Source organism: Hyla sarda, chromosome 11 (genome assembly GCF_029499605.1).
Source record: "Hyla sarda isolate aHylSar1 chromosome 11, aHylSar1.hap1, whole genome shotgun sequence".
Lineage (NCBI taxonomy): Eukaryota > Metazoa > Chordata > Amphibia > Anura > Hylidae > Hyla > Hyla sarda.
In genome coordinates this window covers 42,907,824-42,930,233 of record NC_079199.1, presented here as the reverse complement: position 1 = coordinate 42,930,233, position 22,410 = coordinate 42,907,824, and the positions used below count along the sequence as shown (strand labels likewise).

Below are 22,410 nucleotides of genomic sequence, written 5' to 3'. Positions count from 1 at the left end.
CTCACTGTATTAATTGTGGCAGGGAACAGAACAGAGCCACCTAGTGGCTGTTTTTTATTTTACATTCTAAACATATTTATGTTGATAATTTTAAAGCAAATGAATGGGAAAGTGTCTGCTAATTACACAAGGAACACTATATTAAAAGCTTTATTTGGTGACAGGGACTCTTTAAAAATTAGAAGCCAACAGAAACTTGCCCAGCAAAATAAGCTTTTTTGGGTGCATCAAAGCACTCATAATAAATAGGGTTGCTTGTTATTAGAGCCCCCCCCCCCCCTTTAAAGGGTGGTCCAGGCAAACTCACCTGCCATTGGCTGTGGACATGCTGGGAGATGTGTTTTTGCAACAGCTGGAGGCACACTGGTTGGGAAACACTAACTTAAGGCAACCATACATCTACAATAGCTGTTGACGGAACACTCTTTTGGCCATATACATGAACGCTTGGTTCGGCTGAGCATGCATGTGTTTTTAATAAAAAGGGTAATATAAAGCCACAGCTAGATCTTTGTGATTGATTTTTTTTTTTTTTTGTAATAAAACTTCTGCTTCCTGTGGTTTATTCCCTACTTTACATTTTTTAAAGTTCGCTTGGCTTGTAACTAGAGCTGAGCAAATCTACAGTAAGACTCGCCAAACCCCGATCTAATGAATCGGCCATGGATTCATTTAGTTTAGTAAGAATTAATTTCGCTTTCCAAGTGTTGTGGTTCTCCTGAGAAGTCAAGAGGAAAGACGGTTTCACCATCATTACAGACAGGGATTCTTTACTGTAAGAGCAGTGAGACTATGGAACTCTCTGCCACATGATGTTGTAATGACTGATTCAATAAACAAGTTCAAGGGGGGCCTGGATACCTTTAGTAAAAAATAAACAGTTATAAATAATGGATGCTAGATTGATGGGGATAGAACGTTGATCCAGGGATTTATTCTGATCGCCATATTGGAGTCAGGAGTTTTTCCTCTGTTAAAGGGTACCTCTCATCAAATAAACTTTTGATATATTTTAGATTAATGAATGTTGAATAACTTTCCAATAGCATGTTAATGAAAAATATGCTTCTTTCTATTGTATTTTTCCCGATCAGTCCTGTCAGCAAGCATTTCTGACTCATGCTGGAGTCCTAAACACTCAGAGCTGCCAGCCTGCTTTGTTCACAGCCAAACAGTCTGTGCACAAAGCAGGCTGGCAGCTCTGAGTGTTCTCCTTTGTGAACAAAGCAGACTGGCAGCTCGTAGTGTTTAGGACTCCAGCATGAGTCTGAAATGCTTGCTGCCAGGACTGGTAGGGAGACCCCTAGTGGTCATTTCTTCAAAGTGGATAATTAAACAGAAAGAAGCATATTTTTTAATAACATGCAATTGTAAAGTTATTCTGCATACATTAATCTATAATATATCAAAAGTTTTTTTGAGGAGAGGTACCCTTTAAAGGGCAATTGGCATCAGCCTCATGGGGGGTGGGGAGGAATTTGCCTTCCTCTGGATCAACACAGTAGGGAATTTTTAGGTTGGACTTGATGGTCTTTTCCAGCCTTATCAACTATGTAACTTCCCTTGAATCACAATCCACTAATCTGCTTTTCATCCTAAACTCTCAGCAGGGAAAATCTATGTTTATTAGCAGGATATATTTCCTATTTAACCTGTACTAAAGAGAATGTGGAGTGTTTACTCTGAATTAAGAAGACAATCGGACTTTCAGCACTCGGGGGAGGCTGTCAGCTACTTAGAGGATTAATGGGCCATCACTAAACAAACAGATGCACTATGGGAGGAAGCTGCCTGTTTATCCTGCGGCTCTGCCATTCTTTCATTTATATAATAAACATTTGTAGGGCCAGTCTGGTGCGGACAGAATGTGTCAAATTCTCTCCTGCTCCGCAAAGTAATGGACTTCCTATGGCCAATACGTTATGTGTGCGAGCGAGCCTTGCAGTGAAAGATGCAGAGCAAGACGTTATGCATCACTTACTTTTAAAGTGTGCCTGTCGCTTTAACAGAATGGAGTTTGTAATACGAAATAACTCACTATTCCAGCCTTTGTTTGGCTGTCCGGGAATGCTGGGAGTTGTAGTTTTGCAACAGCTGGAGGCACCATGGTAGGGAATAACATCTTTAGACAAACTCTTTTCTTGCCAGGAATAGTGGGTTATTTTATGTTAAGTCCAGTCTGTTAAAGTGACAGGCACGCTTCAAAACAAAGTTGTGCATAACGTTCTATGATATGTGCCCCCCCCTCCCCTTCTCGGCTGAAATCACAGGTCGCCCATGACCTTCCGTACTGGAAGGCATTGGGCTCTATTGAGATCCATTGGGTCTTGTGACTGGTGGTAGTCAAGGCATGATGGGAGCTTATATATAAATTACATATACAGTGGTCCCTCAACATACGATGGTAATCTGTACAAAACGGACCATCGTTTGTTGAAACCATCGTATGTTGAGGGATCCGTGCAATGTAAAGTATAGGACAGTGGTCTACAACCTGCGGACCTCCAGATGTTGCAAAACTACAACACCCAGCATGCAGGGTGTTGTAGTTTTGCAACATCTGGAGGTCCACAGGTTGTAGACCACTGTTAGAGGAAGTTGTACTCACCTGTCCCCACCGCTCTGGACCGTCACCGCTCTTCACCGCTGCCCGGGATGTCGCCGTCACCGCGTCCCCGACGCTCCGGCAAGGCCTCTGCTTCCCCGGCATCCGCGCTCTCTGTCGCCGCCATCACGTCGCTACGTACGCCGCTCCTATTGGATGACGGGACGGCGTGCGCAGCGACGTGATGAGAGTTGTAGTTTTGCAACAGCTGGAGTCACCCTGGTTGGGATACACTGACTTAGCTTCTTCCATTGTTTAAGCAGGCAGCATATGATAAAGTGAACTAAGTGATCTGTGGTAGTGGTGGGTTGGCATGGCCCAGAGCAATGACCCTAAGCAGTAGTGGGGCTGCTGGACCACTAGGTCGCGCTCCTCTTGTGTGCACTGGTCATCGTTGCCCTTTTAAGTTAGGGACCCACTTGAATCCGGCGCTCATAAAATAGCGAGTGGGTTTATACAGTCTTACCATAAAGGTATACCAAGCACCAAATGTTTGTTGTTGAAATTGTGCCGAGAAGTAGAGATGAGCGAACTTACAGTAAATTCGATTCGTCACGAACTTCTCGGCTCGGCAGTTGATGACTTTTCCTACATAAATGAATTCAGCTTTCCGGTGCTCCCGTGGGCTGGAAAAGGTGGATACATTCCTAGGAGACTCTTTTCTAGGACTGTATCCACCTTTTCCATCCCACCAGAGCACCGGAAAGCTGAACTAATTTATGCAGGATAAGTCATCAACTGCCGAGCTGAGAATTTCGTGACGAATAATTACTGTAAATTCGCTCATCTCTACCGAGAAGCAATAGATGGACATGTAACATGTGGATGTGCAGCCAGGTCTTTCTAAATTTGTGCCACATTTAATGTTATATTTTTACTTAAAACATAATACTACATTTAGAAAGGTTACAGTCCACATAATCACATGAAGCTCTGCTCTATAGTTCTTGCCTAGATAGATACAGAAGCCTTTTCCCTAACACTAGGTAGTGCTGCACACATCTGTGGCCAGCAGATGGCAGTGTGGGACCACATGTACTGAACAGGCCTAGACCTGAGGAGTTCACTAGTAGAGATGAGCGAATTTACAGTAAATTCGATTCGTCACGAACTTCTCGATTCGGCAGTTGATGACTTATCCTGCATAAATTAGTTCAGCTTTCCGGTGCTCCCGTGGGCTGGAAAAGGTGGATACAGTCCTTGGAAAGAGTCTACTAGGACTGTATCCACCTTTTTCAGCCCACGGGAGCACCTGAAAGCTGAACTAATTTATGCAGGAAAAGTCATCAACTGCCGAGTCGAGAAGTTCGTGGCGAATCGAATTTACTGTAAATTTGCTCATCTCTATTCACTAGTATCAGTCTTCATTACTCTTTCATCATGCAATCAAGTACATTTCCATAGTATCATCATAGCATCAAAAATCATCATGTTTCCTGGGCCTGACTGTAACGGGGGAGGTGAAGTGAGCAAAAATACCATGTAAATATCTGTACCCCTCTACTGACCGTAACATAGCCGTGTATGGGAACATTCGTGTTGGTATCCAACAACTGCAAATCTACATTTGTTATAGATCTAATACTGTAACCAGCCTAGGCAATCCTCTGAGCGGAATGGTTTATATATATCATCTAAACCAGTGGTCTCCAACCTGCGGACCTCCAGATGTTGCAAAACTACAACTCCCAGCATGCCCGGACAGCCAACGGCTGTCCGGGCATGCTGGGAGTTGTAGTTTTGCAACATCTGGAGGTCCACAGGTTGGGGACCACTGATCTAAACCAATACATTATACAAAACTACCGAAGAGAATAATACATAGGTCAGTCATGGCATTAAAGGGGTACTCCCGTGGAAAACAATTTTTTAAATTTATTTATTTATTTTAAATAAACTGGTGCCAGAAAGTTAAACAGATTTGTAAATGACTTCTATTAAAAAATCTTAATCCTTCCAGTACTTTTTAGGGTCTGTATACTACAGAGGAAATGGTTTTCTTTTAGGAACACAGAGCTCTCTGCTGAATCACAAGCACAGTGCTCTCTGCTGACATCTCTGTCCATTTTAGGAACTGTCCAGAGCATAATATGTTTGCTATGAGGATTTTCTCCTACTCTGGACAGTTCTTAAATGGACAGAGATGTCAGCAGAGAGCACTGTGGTCATGAAGTCAGCAGAGAGCTCTGTGTTCCAAAAAGAAAACCATTTCCTCTGTAGTATTCAGCAGCTAATAAGTACTGGAAGGATTAAGATTTTTTTTTATAGAAGTAAATTTACAAATCGGTTTAACTTTCTGGCACCAGTTGATTGAGATAAAAAAAAAAAAGTTTTCCACGGGAGTACCCCTTTAAAGCTACCAGCTTAATACTGTGTACATCTCTATTGTGCCAACAAAGTATCTCTGACCCATCAATGAATGGACTGTGATATCTGGCACCGAGACATTAGCAGCAGATCCCCGTGTGTTGTAAGGCGCGATCTTCATGGATCCACTGAATATTTTGGGGAATTTAGGGGCCAAATCATCACCTTCAACTCACTGTCATGGTTCTTATTCCTGAACCCTTTCTGCATTCTGGCCAGGGCATTATCCTGCTAAAAGAGGCCACTGCCATCAGGGGATACTGCTGCCATGAAGGAGGAAACTTGGTCCATTATGCATCCTGGTTAGGGATCGAACGATATTGATTTTTTTTAGGGCCGACACCATTAATATGTGAACTTTGAGGCCGATAACTTATTTCGGTATAAGTTATCGGCTATTACACCCTTTCCAAACACCACCCACCCCCCCACCCCCGCAGAAGCCGCTGCAGATCAATGATTTAAAGTGGGCACTTTAAATCAATGAACTGCAGCGGCTTTTGTGGGGCCAGAGACTGCTTCTCTCCCCCTGCCTGTCCTGGGGTCCTCCCTAGTCCAACCATCGCCGCTGCCCCATTGCCTCCCCCATCCCCGGTTTTATAATTATCTGTTCCCGGGGTCCGCGCTACTTCTGGCTCCGGCGGCGTCCTGAGCTGTGCGCACTGATGGTGACGTTGCGTTGAGGACGTCACTCGTTATTGCGCAGCGCACAGCAATAACGCATGACGCCGCAGGAACCAGAAGTAGCGTGGACCCCGGGAACAGGTAATTATAAAAACGGGAATGGGGGAGGCAATGGGGCAGCGGCGGTCTCAGGCTGGGGGGGCCAAGGCGGGCGAGGCATTATCGGCAAGGTAATTGCCGATACCGATAATGTCAAAAATCAGGAATATCGGCCAAACAGATAATCGGTCGATCCCTAATCCTGGTGCCATCTTTTCTCCATATACGTGATCTATACATACCCGACTGTCCACATCATGTAAAAGAAAACATTAGCCCCTAAGCCTTCCTCTATAGCTCCACAGTCAAGTTTTGATGCTCACATACCCAATGTTGGTGATTTTGGTGATGAACAGCTATACAACCCTATACACAGCAAGCTGACCCCTTTCTATAATAACCAGCAGTAACTATTTCAGCAGTTTGTGCTACAGTAGTTCTGTGAGATGGGACCAGGCATGCTGGCCTTCCTACACTAAGCCCATCAATGAGCCCTGGGTGCCACTGTTGCTGGTTCACTAGTGGTAATTCTTTGGTAGGTACTTACCCCTGCATACTGGAAACATTTGTAGTCTGTCCCCTCTTCCAAAGGCAGCACTCCGCTCCACCCATTCGGCCCAGGCATTTTTAATTAGCAGGAGACTGCATATAGGTTCCCTCCTAGCATTCTCCCAGCCCTCTGGCGGGGAGCACATAGTAGGTGTTCACACTGGTGTGGTGCTCCATGGCGACCATTGTTTCTGTGGGGTGGAGTGGACCGGAGCCAGGAGCTTGGTCGGGCAGCACTGGGGCTGCCTGGCCACTGGGTCATTCCTCCTGTATGCTTGGTGTCTCGGAGGCAGTGGTCACCTCCGGGCGCTATGCCAGTGTTAGGTTAGGGACCCACTGACAAGGTGGCCTTGACGTGGCGATTGGGCTTGTAGATTTTGATCAAAATGTATAATAACAACCTGTTAGTTTTTTAAATTATGCTAAGAAGCAAGTAGATCAAAATACAAATGGTGGATGTGTGGCAACATTTCTCTATATTTGTTTTTGGGAACACCCCACAAGACCTGCCAATATTCTCTAGCCATTACAATTCACCCCTTCAGATCCTTATTCTCTGACTGCTCACTTGCTGCCTCATCTATTCCACCCCCAACAAGCGCCATTGTCAGCAGATAATCCCTGTTATTCCCTCTGTCAGTGGTGTAAATGTTATGGATGATGGGTTTATGTGTTACAGAAGCATTTAGCTCACAGAGCATTGCCTAGAATGGATACAACTGTCGTCGTATAAGCAGCAGTCTAAGTCCCGCTAGAAATTATCATTTTTCGACAGTAATGGCAATTATTACATTTGACCAAATCCAAGTTTCACATTCACTTAGTAACAGAAAGGCAGCAAATACAATTTTACTCCAACCACATGATGTTAAAATAACAACATACACCCAAAGCTACAATACAGATCCTGTGGTCAACGCAGCGAGACAGTAAAAGCCGAGCGTATGAGGTTTCCTATAGAAGAGGTTGTGGGGGTAATGGACGGTCTGCAACGTTTTTTAGCAAATTTAGTGAGTAATGTGTTAATGAGGTGTCAGGGATTGTTCGGGGAGAGATCCTTAACCCTGTCCTCCTCACAGCAGACACTTCTTAGGAATACATAAAAATAGATTTTACAGAATCTCAGGGTAAAGCATAGGATTTGTGTCCGGTAATGATTAATGGAAGCTTTGCTTCAATAGAGTTAACAGCACAGTGGCCATAAAGGAACGCCAAATCAACGGCAGACAATTTGTGCTAACCCAGCAGTTTACACTTACGGGTGACACGGGGGTAGAGCCGTGGTCTAAAGCAAAAGCTATTTTAAACCTTGGCGTCACCGGTGCGAGCAGCGTGCAGGCTGTATATCAGTCATTAAGAAACAGCAATCAAAACAAGCGGAGCAGGAACAGGTAATCCTCGCCTGCTGAAATCCTTATTTTTCCATTCACTCCATATGTTGTAAGCGACGGCGAAGTAACTCGGCAGATTTGTGACGTTTTAGAAAATCCAATTCTATGAAATATAAATCTTATATGTAGGACACGCTTTATTTTTTTAAAGCACTTTTAGGGTCCATTCACACGGCAGAATTTCTGCTAGCGGAATTCCCCCTCCAATTAAAGCCCATAGACTTTAAAAATTCAGAAGTGTGAATGGGAGTGCAGAATCCCATCGAAGTCTATGGGCTTTAATTTGAGGTGGAATTACGCAAGTGGTAATTCATGCCCTGTGAATAGACCCTTATGGTTTTTGTATTTTTTTTTGTATGATTAGTACATATGAACATACTTATAGGGGTATTCCAGGAAAAAAAAACTTTTTTTTTATATATCAACTGGCTCCAGAAAGTTAAAAAGATCTGTAAATTACTTCTACTAAAAAATCCAGTAGTTATCAGCTGGTGAAGTTGAGTTTTTCTTTGCTGTCTGACAACAGTGCAATCTGTCTGCCTCAGGAACTGTCCAAAGTAGGAGCAAATCCCCATAGGAAACCCCTTCTGCTCTGGACAGTTCCCGAGACAGACAGAGGTGTCAGCAGAGAGAACTGTTGTCAGACAGAAAGGAAATTAAAAAAAAAAAAAAAAAAAAAGAACTTCCTGTGGATCATACAGCAGCTGATAAGGACTGGAAGGATTAAGATTTTTTTAATAGATGTAATTTACAAATCTGTTTCACTTTCTGGCACCAGTTGATTAAAAAAAATTATAAAATGTTTTCCAGTGGAGTACCCCTTTAAAGCTTCTAAAATATTAATTGACATAGGCTAGGTTCAGACTACGGAAATTCCGCTTGCTAAAATGCACAGTGTAGTGAATGGGTTTCCGTTCACAAATTCACACTTCGGAATTTGTGAAGCGGAATTAGTGAACGGAAAATCCGCTTGGAAATTTCCGCCTGAAGAAAGGCGGCGTTCTTTCTTCAGGCGGAAATCCGCGCAGAACACTTTGCAGCCTATTGGAGACTGCAGTGTCCGCGCGGTCCTAGCGCCGACTGAGTCAGTCAGCGCTGGCCGCACTTGGAACCTCCGGCCGGAAATTTTCTGCCCAGAGATTCCGTAGTCTGAACCTAGCCTTACAAATAGATAAAAGCACTAGAGAAACCTGACCTAAAATAAACCCAGCCTAGAAGACACATTCTATGCAGGTTGCTAGAACATTCTGGTCATCTATTAACATTTTACATGCTGTAGATAAAGTATACCACTCATGTAAAAAAAAAAATTAAATTAAAAACTGCATAAAGTACTAACCACAACTCAACTTCAGCAGCAGCAGATAACTACTGAAAGGATTAAGATTTTTTAATAGAAGTTATTTACAAATCTGTTTAACTTCCAAAAACAAAAAAGTGTTTCCCTGGAATATCCCTTTAACCCCTTAAGGACGCAGCAAATTTTATTTTTGCATTTTCGTTTTTCCTCCTCACCTAAAAATCCTAACTCTTTTATATTTCCATCCACAGACTAGTATGAGGGCTTGTTTTTTGTGCGACCAGTTATCCTTTGTAATGACATCACTCATTTTACCATAAAATGTATGGCCAAATAAAAAAAAATACTATTTGTGTGGCGAAATTGAAAAGAAAAACGCAATTTAGCACATTTTGGAAGGTTTCGTTTTCACACTGTACAATTTACGGTAAAAATACATGTTTTCTTTATTTTGTGGGTCAATGCGATAAAATGATACACACGATTACATACTTTTCTATAAGTTTACCACTTAAAAAAAAAATCTCAAACTTTTTAACCAAATTAGTGCTTTTAAATAGGGATCGACCGATATTGATTTTTTTAGAGCCGATACCGATACCCTGTGAACTTTCAGGCCGATAGCCGATAACTTATACCGATATTCCGTGCCTTTTAATCCCTCCCCGGGCGCTTTAAATCAATGAACTGCAGCGGCTTTTGCGGGGCCAGAGACCGCCGCTGCCCGCTTGTCTCCCCCTGCCTGTCCTCGGGTCCTGAGTCCAACCACCGCCGCTGCCAGAGACCGCCGCCGCCCCATTGCCTCCCCCCATCCCCGGTTTTATAATTACCTGTTCACGGGGTCCACGCTACTTCTGGCTCCGACGGCGTCCTGAGCTGTCACTGTGCACCAAGCCACTGACGGTGACGTCGTGTTGAGGACGTCACTCGTCATTGCGCAGCACACAGCAACAGAGCAGGACGCCGCAGGAGCCAGAAGTAGCGCGGACCCCGGGAACAGGTAATTATAAAACCGGGGATGGGGGAGGCAATGGGGCGGCGGCGGTCTCTGGCAGTGGCGGTGGTTGGACTCAGGACAGGCAGGGGGAGAGAAGCGGGCGGCGGTGGCGGTCTCTGGCCCTGCAAAATTTTTTACATTATTTTTACACTTTAATTGTCCCCATAGGGGACTATTTATAGCAATCATTTGATTTCTAATACTGTTTAGTGCTATGCATAGGGCATAGCACTGATCAGTGTTATTGGCTGTCTTCTGCTCTGGTCCGGTCTGCTAGATCTCAGACCCATGGAGACGGACGAAGAAGGTGAGGGGACCTCCGTCCACCATTATGGATGATCTATCCACGCGGCAGCGCTGCCGATCATCCATTTAACTGACCGCACTGCAGCGATCTGTATTGATCACGGCATCTCAGGGGTTAATGGCGCACATTACTGGTGGGTCCCTGGCTGCTGACACGAGCACCACTTCGGTGCTCTTGCGGTCATGTACAGGACGTAAATGTACGTCCTGGTGCGTTAAGTACCAGGGCACCAGGACGTACATTTACATCATATGTCCTATGAGACCAAGACTTGGGAAAACTGCACGAAATGCCACAAAACACGCAACTTTGCAGCTGTTCACAGAAATACAGCAGTGTGAACAAATGATGACTTGTGGAGGAAACTTGTCCTTATGCCGTGATTGATATCTTTTGTGGGAAAAGATTCAGTATAACCTATTGATTGAAACAGCTGCTTATTCTGGTTTGAGTCCAGTGGGAGGTCTTAACCAGTGATTGCCTTCCTTACTTGAGTATGCACATAGAAGTAGCTGTCAGTCACGGATTAAGACCACCCACCTGACTCCTAAACACAGAACGAGCAGGGCTCTCAATCAATAAATTACAAGATCTACTGACTCTCTTCCAACAAAACTATTTATCAATCTGCTCTTCTTCTTCTCCACCTGTTGCTGGAAGGTCAGACTGCATGTTCAATGGAATCATAAATGCAGATTCCTATGAAGTTTTTTAATACATAAACCCTAGAAGGAAAACAAAATAGCTTCCAGGAACAGTGCTATACCACCCATGGGCAGTGCCTAGTATTCCAACGTAGCTTTATTCTAGTCAACGAGCACTGGAATGAGGCCCCGCTATGAAAGTTTTCTCTTCTTTATCCTGATCTGATCTTGTGTTTTACTCAAAATATATAGTTGGTACCACTTATCTTGCACTAGTATTGAGTAACATACCCTGTGTGTGACCACATATGACAAGGTAAGGTCAAGCCTTCCAGATGCCAAAGCAGCTCTTTGTGGCAGCGTTTGGGTCTGGTTACTATTGAGCCGAAGACCGACCTCTATGAAGTCCATGTTCACTAATAAGACATATAGAAAGGAGTTCTATCATAAAATGGCTGCACGTAGATTAGCAGAGCTGTATTGCCAACTAATGACACCAATGTGTGTGCATCCATATCTACACTAGGATCTTTTCCCCAGTAGACCTCCACCTTTAGAATGACCGGGATAAGAATCTTATGGACACACATGATTCCACTTGTGGTAGCCAAGAAAGAAGAAGAATATTGGGTGGATATAACCAAGGCATGACTGGAAGGAGGTTTCCTGAGGATAGTGCTGAGAAAGTGCCGTAAACAATGAGTTTCAGAACATGTGTTTATACAGCGGAACTAATGGAAGCGTGCATGGTCTGGGAGATTTGCCTTTCCGTCTCTCTTGAAAAGAGCCAGGAACTAAATGCCAGCTGTAAAGGTGTTTGGCTTCCTTCTTGTTACAAATGTTCATAAATGGTATTACACGGTCTACTGCACTTGCACTTAAAGTCACAAATTCATGTAAATGGTGAAGCAAATAAAGGAGGGAGATAGTATATACAGTTCTCTAATTATCTTTCTGAAATTTAAAAAATACCAGTAAAGTCCAATAATTCACTAGTGCTTTTTATGTTTTTCTTTTTCTCTTACTTAACAGTATTCTAGTTATATCTGCATGTGGGGAAAACAAAATGGTTACCCCCCTCTTTTGATAAAGGGTTTTCCAATAAATATAAAAAAATAGTATAAAAAAAAAATATAAAAAAAAAAAAAAAAAAAAAAAGAAAAACCTACCCTTTCCTAACATCTAATTTGCTGCCACTCTAACCACCGGAAGCACTCTAACCACACGGGCCCTTCCTACTGTAAGAGAACACTGTGGCCTGTAATTGAATGGAGTCATGTAAGCCTGTACAAGACGTCATCATCACTGCATTTCGGGCTGAAAGACAGGAGCGGAGGCAAATTTAGGGGTGATTAAAGGATGACCACGGCCGGCCGAAGCCTAACACAGTCAGCGTTCTGAACATAAATGTTCAGAAAGCCAGGGTGCCGGGCGGGAGGTTGAGTGGGTCCCAGCAGACCCCACGTGATCAGATGGGGATAAGATGTACCCTGCTAAATTATTATATTGCTTTATAATTGAGCAGACTTGTTAAAGGGGTACTCCCCATGAAAATTTTTTTTTTTTTTAAATCAACTGGTGCCAGAAAGTTAAACACATTTGTTTTTTTTGTTTTTTGTTTTTAAATCAGATAATTTTTATTAAGTTTTTTTTTGTAAACACATGTTAACAATAACATACAGTCCCCAACAACCCCCCCCCCACACACACATAGAACCATTCCGTCTCAGCCCCACCCCATCAATGTCCCACTACCCTCCGCGTACATAAGTCAGAAACTATAATCCAGTTTCAGCAAATCCCCACCAAACACAAGTTTGAGTAAAAAAGAACAAATTAAAAAGAAAGAAACTCCTTGGGAGTTCTATTAACGGTCACCCCATACACTGTTCTAATGAGCTGCAGCACCTCAGTCCAGTAAGTCAGCAAACAAGGGCACGTCCACATCATGTGTACCAGGTGAGCCTCCAGCTCACCACATCTCGGACAGGCCGAGTCAGACCTAACCCAGTTAAACACATTTGTAAATGACTTCTATTTAAAAATCTTAATCCTTCTAGTACTTATCAGCTTCTATTTGCTCCACAGGAAGTTATTTTCTTTTTGAATTTCCTTTTCAGTCTGACCACAGTGCTCTCTACTGACACCTCTGTCCATTTTAGGAACTGTCTGGAGCAGGAGAGGTTTACTATGGGGATTTGCTCCAATTCTTGACAGTTCCTAAAATGAACAGAGATGTCAGCAGAGAGCACTGTGGTCAGACAGAAAGGAAATTAAAAAAGAAAAGGACTTCCTGTGGAGCAAATAGAAGCGGATAAGTACTAGAAAGATAGAAGCCATTTACAAATCTGTTTAACTTTCTGACACCAGTTGATTTAAATAAAAAAAAAATGTTTTCCAGGGGAGTACCCCTTTAAGTAGAGCCCCTACAGTCACCAGTCCCAATAACTCACTGGTACCCGATCTGTGGCCCTCCAGCTGCTGCAAAACTAAGGGCATGATGGAAGTTGAAGTTGTAGTTTTTAAACTGGTGAGCCATAGCCTGGATAACAAAAAAATAAAGTTTGCAATTTAAAAGCTGTCAAAAATAGTTCAAGGGTTATGACATTTACTTACACAGTATGGTGCCATCTGATATGCTACAATGCTACATGTATATTAATGTGCATGTCCACCTACTGGGGCCACACATACTCAGTCACTCTCTCCAAAGCAAGTTCTCTACAGAAAGATCCTGTGTTTTCTGCAGAGAAGCTATTTCTATGGAAGGTACCAGACAGTATGTGCGCACTCGGCTCAATAGGTGGATCTGTATATTAGGGATCGACCGATAGATTTTTGAGGGCCGATACCGATAATATGTGGCCTTTCAGGTCGATAATTTATACCAATATTCCGGTATAAATTATCGGCTATTTCTCCACCCCCCCCCCGAAGAAGCCGCTGCAGATCATTGATTTAAAGCGGGCGCTTTAAATCAATGAAATGCAGCGGCTTTTGCTGCCCCCCACCGCCGCTGCCCCATTGCCTCCCCTATCCCCGGTTTTATAATGACCTGTTCCCGGTGTCCGGGGCCTGCGCTCTGGCTCCCGTCCTGAGCTGTCACTGTGCGCTCTGACGTTGACGTCGCGTTGAGGATGTCACACGTCATTGCGCTGCGCAGCGCACAGCGTTACGCAGGACGCAGCAGGAGCCAGAAGTAGCGGGGACCCCAGGAACAGATAATTATAAAACCGGGGATGGGGAAGGCAATGGGGCGGCGGTGGGGGCCGCATGCGGTGTGGTGCGTTGGGGGGTGGGGGGGCGGCACATTATCGGATTATCGGCAAGGTAATTGCTGATACCGATAACGTCCAAAATCGTGAATATTGGCTGATAATATCGGCCAAACCGATAATTGTTCGATCCCTAGTGTATATTGCTATATACTTTAAACACCAGGGGTGCCATACTTTGAAAGTGAAGGTCATAACTCTTTACTGTACCAGTTTAACAGCATGTTCATGGAAAACATTGTTAATTTTTTATGATTCACACAATGAAAAGGATATTAATTGGTGGATCAACCCTTTTAAAGAAGACCTGTGGTCAACTCCCAAAAATGTAGATTTTCCTTTCATTAAATAGAGGGCCCTGATCACACACCTTTTAACAGTTTCTTGATGCCCTTCCATTATGGAGATAGGTTTGACCTTAATTTAAAAAAAATCTCAAGGAACTAACACACAGGTCCTCGGCGCATGCGCTGTCCATCTTCTACTACGGAGCAGCAGTAAAGGTATGGCTGGCTGTGTTACACAGCATGTACACATTGGGGAAGATTTATCAAAACCTGTCCAGAGGAAAAGTTCTCCAGTTGCCCATAGCAACCAATCAGATCGCTTCTTTTATTTTTCACAGGTCTCTTTAAAAATGAAAGAAGCGAGCTGATTGGTTGCTATAGGCAACTGCACCACTCTTCCTGTGCACAGGTTTTGATAAATCTCCCCCACTATGCTTATATATAGGGGCATTTGTTAGTGACCGTTGCAAATTAAAGCTTAATTTCTATTTTTTGCTATTTTACAAACTTCATTGTAACTTTCCTCTAAGTTGTCCTTTATTTGTAGTAATGACCGAGTTTGACTCTCATTGTTACCCCGAAGCCTTTAACTACAAGAGAGGCTTGGTAAGCTTTTTTGCTTCAACTACAGAGTTGCCACAAATGTAAATACATTACTCCTCCGACATATTTTTTTTTACCAACTTGACAGAAAATGAGATATTGAAAAATATGTAGTGGTGTTTTTTTTTTTTTTTTTTTAAAGACACAAATGCTCTGTAATAATGGCTAAATCACTTAACATGCGTCACTTACTGGAGCAATACTTTAGATCAGTTGTCCTCTGAGACATACCTCTCTGTTGGGAAAATAGGCTATAAAAAAAGAAGGTCCACCCCTATCATTTTGGTGGGGTTTTGCAGCTGATGCAGTTACACATGTCGGCCTATGACCACATGGTTGGGAAGTAGGACATATTGCTTCTGCTGGGACAAGCGACCAAATGACCTAGGATCCATTATACAGCATCTGCTATGAGGAACAAGCCCAGACTGATGATGTGTGACTTCATGTCTACTACACGACTGATAGATCTCAGGGGAGAGGACCAACTGCTAAGAGGAGAGAACATATCAGACTGTGTAACAAACCTCTTTTAGGCAGGAATCACATATGCTGTTTTTGATGCAGTTCTGATAGCAAACTAAAAAGGAAAGGAAAATACAAGAAAGGACTTCTTGCTGGATCCACTCCTGACTTTGGCTCACAAATCAGACTGGGCTAGCCAATCATACACCTATGCCCAAGGTGTACACAATAAACAGAAATAAATGAATATGTTGGAGATCAAAGTCTATAAAATTTCAGGGTTCCACCTAGAGAGTTAAAATATGTATTGTATTTAACAGAAATATCCAGTGGGTCACAGCGCCCTTGTAAACCCACTTGGGATACTATATGAAAAGTAAAAAAATAAAATATGATAAATAAAAAAAAAAAATAAATAAATAAAAAAGCAGCATATAAACCATAAGTATCCACATATATAAAACAACCATTCATCAATAGCAACAAATAAATAAGTCAGTTGAGGACATATATCTACTGATAATGTTATCCATGACTAAGGACAGTCCGAAACGCGTCGGTGCAGGGGTTGTTTTATCCTTACAGGGTGTTTTTTTAGTTTGGATTTTAAGATTTATTAATACATTTTGGACTTTAAAAAAAAAAATTCCAGAATTTTTTCTGAAAATATTTTTTCCGGGGAACTTGAAACCTTTCCTTTTCCTGATAATGTTATGTCCGTTAAGAACATATCGTAATCGTCCCAAAGGAGCCTGGTAGTAGATATAATAATAAAGCTGAGGCAAAATCCTGTTTCAGTCAATGTTAGTATAATAGTCAATCAATAGAGCCAAAAGTTCACCCACGTATACTGCAGACTCAAAATCCAGATCCCATAATAGAAAGAAAGTCTGATGAGCAAAAGTTCCAACTGTGCTATACAAGACTCATCCGACGGGGCCCTCTGGTAATGGTGTCCTCTATGAGGATTGTCCACTGGTGCCAAGCAACTCTCACCTGAACCGGTCTCCCGTTTGGTGCTCCGATGTGACAGTCTTGGTGCTCCTCGTCCTCCGGCTCGTGCGTCTGGCTAGTTGTGCTTGATGCTCACGCTCCTGCCAGATGTGCGTGCAGGTCTAAGCACGTGTGACTCCCTCTGTCAGGGCTCTGAGTAAAGGAAATTCTGTATGTGTTGTAGGCTATGCTGTGAATGGACCAGCGTCCTTGTGGTGATTGACAGCAGATCCTCAGTGTTGGCTCCAATAGGGAATAGGCAGTATTGGCTAATGTCCATTGCTGAATATTATGGTAGTGTCAGTTATATTAAAACAATAAAAGCTGAACGCGTGTATTACACCCGACATCCATTGCAACCAGCTCTGATCGCAGCTATTTAACCCCTCAGATGCCACAGTTCATAAAGACAAAAGCATCAGTGTGTTTAAAACAGAAGTAGGGTACTCCCCTGATACAATTGTGGGGTACTGTTGGGCTATCATAGCAGCTGGGGGCATAGAGAAGTCCTGTCATGTTAGTATTCCTATTTAGATTTCTAAAATGACAGTACACTGCAATACATTGCTATTGCAAAACATCAGTATTGGGGACACTGTCTCCAAATATGTCTAAATAAGTATGGTGATTACAGGAAGAGAAAACAATACCCAATAGCAGAACACCTGTTTTTGGTTCACGTCACATAAAAAATAGACAAAAAAAAGTGATTAAAAAGTTGCATGAACACAAAAAACCCTCATTCAGCTATGTAGATGAGTTATTCTTTCAAATTTTTTTTAAATATGAAAAATATAAATTTGGTATAGCTGAAATGGTACAAACCTGTAATAAAAAGAACCATTCCCCTTCCCCCAAAAATGGGCAAAAAGACTTCATATGATTGTCGACAAAAGCATTATGGCTCCTGGATGGTGAGGACGCAAAAAGGAAAACTGGCGGCACTCTGCACGGTTAGAAACCTCATTCTCATGTATTATACAGTAAATTGCTGCAGATTTTCTGTACAGAATCCACAACTTCTAAATGTAGATTTACATTATTTATTGCAATTTTAACAGGATGGGGATATCATAGAAAGTTTATTTTTGTCCCTATAAATCCATTTTTGTTAAATGAACACTACTTAAGAATTAAATTTTAAGTTTTTATTTGCATTATAACCATGTTATAGGTTATTTTAGAATTTAGCTTTAAGTCATTCTTACCTCCAATGTTCTGAATGAGGATTGTGCTCGCCACCAGGATCTAAGCAGAAAACAACACATAATATCCAATAAGAGGAATAAGCAATTATGTCTGCCGAAAATGAAAGACTGATGGCAGTAACTGCAAATAAAGTCCTGTGGTTATTTCCCTACAATGTAACCCAAATGATCCTGCATCTTCAGTGCACAAATTACATCTGGTTATTGCGGTCCTTACTGGAAATAACATTATAATTCATTCTCTGCTCTAATTATACTCAGTAGTGAAAATCTGTGGTGGGGACAAATGCAGAATTGTTTTCCTAATGCAAAATGGTCTTTTAAAAATCATTATTTGGAAATGTCCGATCTAGAATTTATGGTTGTTTTTGTCCACAAGCATAAAACTGCGGGAGATTCTGATGATCAATAAAAAAAAAAAACAGCAAGAAAACAAACAAACAATCGTACCTTCCCAGGTGCGCCAAATGCAAGTAGGCCGAGGTCCTCGTATGATGTGACGGCTGTGCAAAAACAAAGCATACTGTAACCAATCCAACATAATTGTTTGTCATTAAGAAAAGCAGCAGACAGGACAGATAGCTGAAAAGGAGATAAAACAAAATGATACCTGTATCTAAGCTGATGACTGATTTCAAATTTATAAAACTGTGTTTTCCTTCTAAGCTCAAGACATAGAGGTGGTGCTGAGCTGCAGCATGTACACATCTTTGTTCTGCCACCCCCCCTGCATGATTAAAGGGGTAATTCAGCAACTGAACTTATGAGACAATGAGGAGATTTCCTGCCTCAGCCAGTGACTGGATGAACGGGCCATTACTTGCCCACATCCAGGAAGGTGGAAGCCGAAGAGCGCTGAGGACGGGTAAGTAGGATGGGCCCGTACAGCAGATCACAGGGGGCACAGATCACAGGATAGGGGATAAGTCTCTGATAAGTTCAGTTCCCCCAGAGCACCCCTTTAATGTTCAGCACTGAGCCTTGGTGACTAAATAGTTACTGAATGGGGTGAACATATTTATTGAAGGGGTGTGGCCTCATGAAACAACAGGCTCTCCTGACAGAGAGGCCATGCCCCCCTTAATTTAATATGCATTCATATGAAAATAAAGTCATACCCATCTGCAATATACTCCTATACTCAGGAATACTCCTATAACTCCGTATACGAGGCAGCAATCATCATGTTATTGATAAGTATGGGATATGATAAATAGAAATATTACTATAAATTATGTTTGTAATAGGATCAAGGAAGAAGGTGACGATATCATAGAAAGTGTTGCTAGTACATGTACAGTGATCCCTCAACCTACAATGGCCTCAACATACAATAGTTTCAACATACAATGGTCTTTTCTGAACCATTGTAAGTTGTAACCAGACTCAACATACAATGTACAGACAGTCCAGATCTGTGAAACATGTCAATGGCTGGAAGATCCGACCAATCAGAATGGACATTCACTGGTAAAATCCCTGTATTACTGAAGCGTATGCACTGGCTGTCTGGTAGCGCCCCCTACAGTACAGGGAGGCACTACATGTTCTATACTCTTTACCTGTGCCACAGTTAGCTGCTTCAGGTGAAGGCGGCTCCATATTAGTTTTTTAGGACAGTGTGTACTGTACAGGACCCTGAAGAAGCTCCTGTCCTCTACATAGACAGTGATTACAGCTCCCAGCAGATCTTTCTTACTTTTATATGTAAGGATTTGCTTTATCTGTATTAGTTATCTTATTTTTCTTTAATCCTCACTTTTTCGTTTTTTGGATGACATTTTGGGGGCTTCAGAACCAATTACCAGGTTTCCATAGATTTATGGTCTCAACATACAATGGTTTCAACATACAATGGTCGACCTGGAACCGATTAATATTGTAACTTGAGGGACCACTGTCTTTGCGTCCCTTTTAAAGGGGTATTCCCGGAGAAACATATTTTTTATATATCAGAAAGTTAAACAGATTTGTAAATGACTTCTATATTTTAAAATCTTAATCCTTCCAGTACTTATCTGCTGCTGAAGTTGAGTTGTTCTTTTCTGTCTAACTGCTCTCTGATGACAGGGAGCTGCCCAGAGTAGGAGCGAATCCCCATAGCAAACCTCTTATGCTCCGGACAGTTCCTGAGACAGACAGAGGTGTCCGCAGAGAGCAATGCTGTCAGACAGAAAAGAACAACTCAACTTCAGCAGCTGATAACTATTGGAAGGATTGAGATTTTTTACTAGAAGTAATATACAAATCTGTTTAACTTTCTGGAGCCAGTTGATCTAAAAAAAAGTTTTTTTCCTGGAATACCCCTTTAAATCCATTCTTATTAAATACACAATACTTCAAAATTAACTTTTTTAATTTGCATTATAACTAAGGTTTAGATTATTTTAGAATTGCGCCTATAAAGGCATCGGTCGCCTCCAATGTTCTGAAAGAGGATTGTGCTAGCCACCAGTTCCCGCTTTTTCTATAAACCGCAGCTCCTCATGAAGGAAAGTGCATTTTATGGTTCTGTTTGGTTTACTATGCTTGGTAAATCCGTCTAAATTGCCCATTTGGAAGCAAAATTCAAGAGCCATGGTAAATCCACGGGCGGGGGGGGGGGGGGGGGGGATTTATCAAAGGATTTAGACTGGTTTTTCCCATCTAAAATTGTCGTACAGAAAGTCGCAGTCTAAATACGTGCGACTTTTTCTTTAGAGGATTTTTAGAACATGATGCATTCTAGGCTATTTTAGATGGAAAAAAATGCATTGGTGCTGAATTCATCAATTGCGACTTTTCGGCGAAAATTTGCATAGGGAGAAAATACGCTGAAATGTCAGACCATGCTGGAGCAGGTTTAAATACAGTCTAAACCATAGATCCCGAAGTCCGTCTGCAGAATTTATCAAGAGCCGTGCGCCTTTTGATAAATTAGGTGCACAATAGGCCGGCCTAACCCTCTGTGGTTTGGTCTATATTGATGCGGGACATAGACAACTGTGATAAATATCCCCCAACTGTGTTTAAAGATCCACATGAACTTCAGATTTATTGCAGGTTTTGACATCCCCTCGTTTCCAACACCAAATCTGACCTTGTATGGACTAAGATTCCATAAAATGCTGTTTACTTTGATGCTACCCTAAATTTTCCACACATGGAACTTCTGCAAAAATGTTGATTATTTCCATGTGACCCTATCCTATGACTGGTTTAAGACAAAGCATTTTGTGAGATGCACAAAATTCTACATAGAGATAAGAGAGGGACTTTACTAAGAATGGCGTCTCACACGTTGGACTCAGCAGGTTAAGGGTAAAGTTGAGTGAATTTACAGGAAATGCAGCCGAAACCAAACCTGCCGTTTCGGCTTTTGTTGCATAAATTATTCCTGCTTTCAAGTGCCTGGAAAAGATGGATACGGTCCTAAGAGAACTGAGCTGGTCATCCTGGATTTTTCCAGGCACCTGAAGGCACTGAAAGAGTGACTAATTTATGCAGACTAAAGCAATCAATGGCTGCACGGTCACATTTACTTTAAATGGAGAGACAAAAGAGGAAAAAAGGCCCACGCGCCCCTAGTGTAATACTGTATTTATATATGGCAGTGGCAGCAAAAAACACACTTACCAAGTAGCGTTGCGCTCTGGGCACAACACCATGCAGCATGTAAAACAATGGTTAGCTGTCAGCAGCCCCGATCCTCCGGTCAAGTCCTCGACCACCGTTCCAATATCAGCCAGAAAACAATAGAAAGATGGATCTCCAGCAGGCACTTTAACAACATGAATTAAGGATGAAATGTTCAAAGATCATATAGCAATTTATTTAGGCTCACAAAGCAACGCGTTTCCTGCCCGTAGCAGGCACTTCAGGCAAATGTGCATCTTGCACATTTGCCTGATGAAGTGCCCGCTACAGGCAGGAAACGCGTTGTTTTGTGAGCCTAAATAAATTGCTATATGATCTTTGAACATTTCATCCTTAATTCATGCCGTTAAAGTGCCTGCTGGAGATCCATCTTTCTATTGTTTTCTGGCTGACATTTACTTTAAAATCACTCGACACTAATTAAAAGGCACACACCTCCTTTGATGCGAAGGATTTTCTGCTGCAGATTTCAATGTAAACTAAATGACTGAACACAACTTGAAATCCTGCACATCAAATCTGTGCAGGATACTGTACATGTAAATAGCCCCTAAAGGAGTATTCCAGTTTTTTGTTTTCTTCAGCCTTTGATCCTATGATGCCAAGTCACAATACTGTATAATATGCTTCTATTTCTGCTTAGCTCGTTTTCATGCAGGGGATCCACATCCTGAAGTGCTGCAGTACAAGCCTTTTTATTTTACTTTTATCTCTGATCTATGTCATAGGTCACATGGTATCCAGTGGGTGGGGCTATGCTACAATGGGTGGATAGAATCCCACCCTGGTATCTGCCCACCTACTGCAGCATAGCCACACCCACTGGAGACCATGTGACTTACCACATATTGTCTCTGGCTGCATGGAATGCTGGGAAATGTCAGAGACAACAGTAAAATAAAAAGACTTGTACTACAGCACTTCCAGGTGAGGGTCCTGTGGGTGCAAATGAAAAAAATAGAAGCATATTACACAGTATTATAACTTGGCATCATGGGGTTAAAGGCTGAAGAAGAGAAAAATCTGGAATACCCCTTTAGGGTTCACATGTACAGGATCT

The 22,410-nt window shown here is 42.2% G+C and overlaps 2 protein-coding genes across 3 annotated transcripts in view; one reads left to right on the top strand and one right to left on the bottom strand.

Annotated features, from left to right (window-relative positions):
- TRMT5 (tRNA methyltransferase 5) overlaps nucleotides 1-22,410 on the top strand; it is a 276,752-nt gene that overhangs the window by 194,247 nt on the left and 60,095 nt on the right. The gene's annotated exons all lie outside the window — the stretch shown is intronic.
- The window catches only part of SLC38A6 (solute carrier family 38 member 6), an 88,576-nt gene that overhangs the window by 45,924 nt on the left and 20,242 nt on the right, over nucleotides 1-22,410 (bottom strand). For both annotated transcript variants that reach the window (XM_056547373.1, XM_056547374.1), the window contains exons 4-5: nucleotides 18,165-18,217; nucleotides 17,715-17,754 (exon numbers count right to left, since the gene is read on the bottom strand). In XM_056547373.1, coding sequence (XP_056403348.1) covers nucleotides 17,715-17,754; nucleotides 18,165-18,217 — 93 coding nt within the window. The remainder of the gene's footprint in view (nucleotides 1-17,714; nucleotides 17,755-18,164; nucleotides 18,218-22,410) is intronic.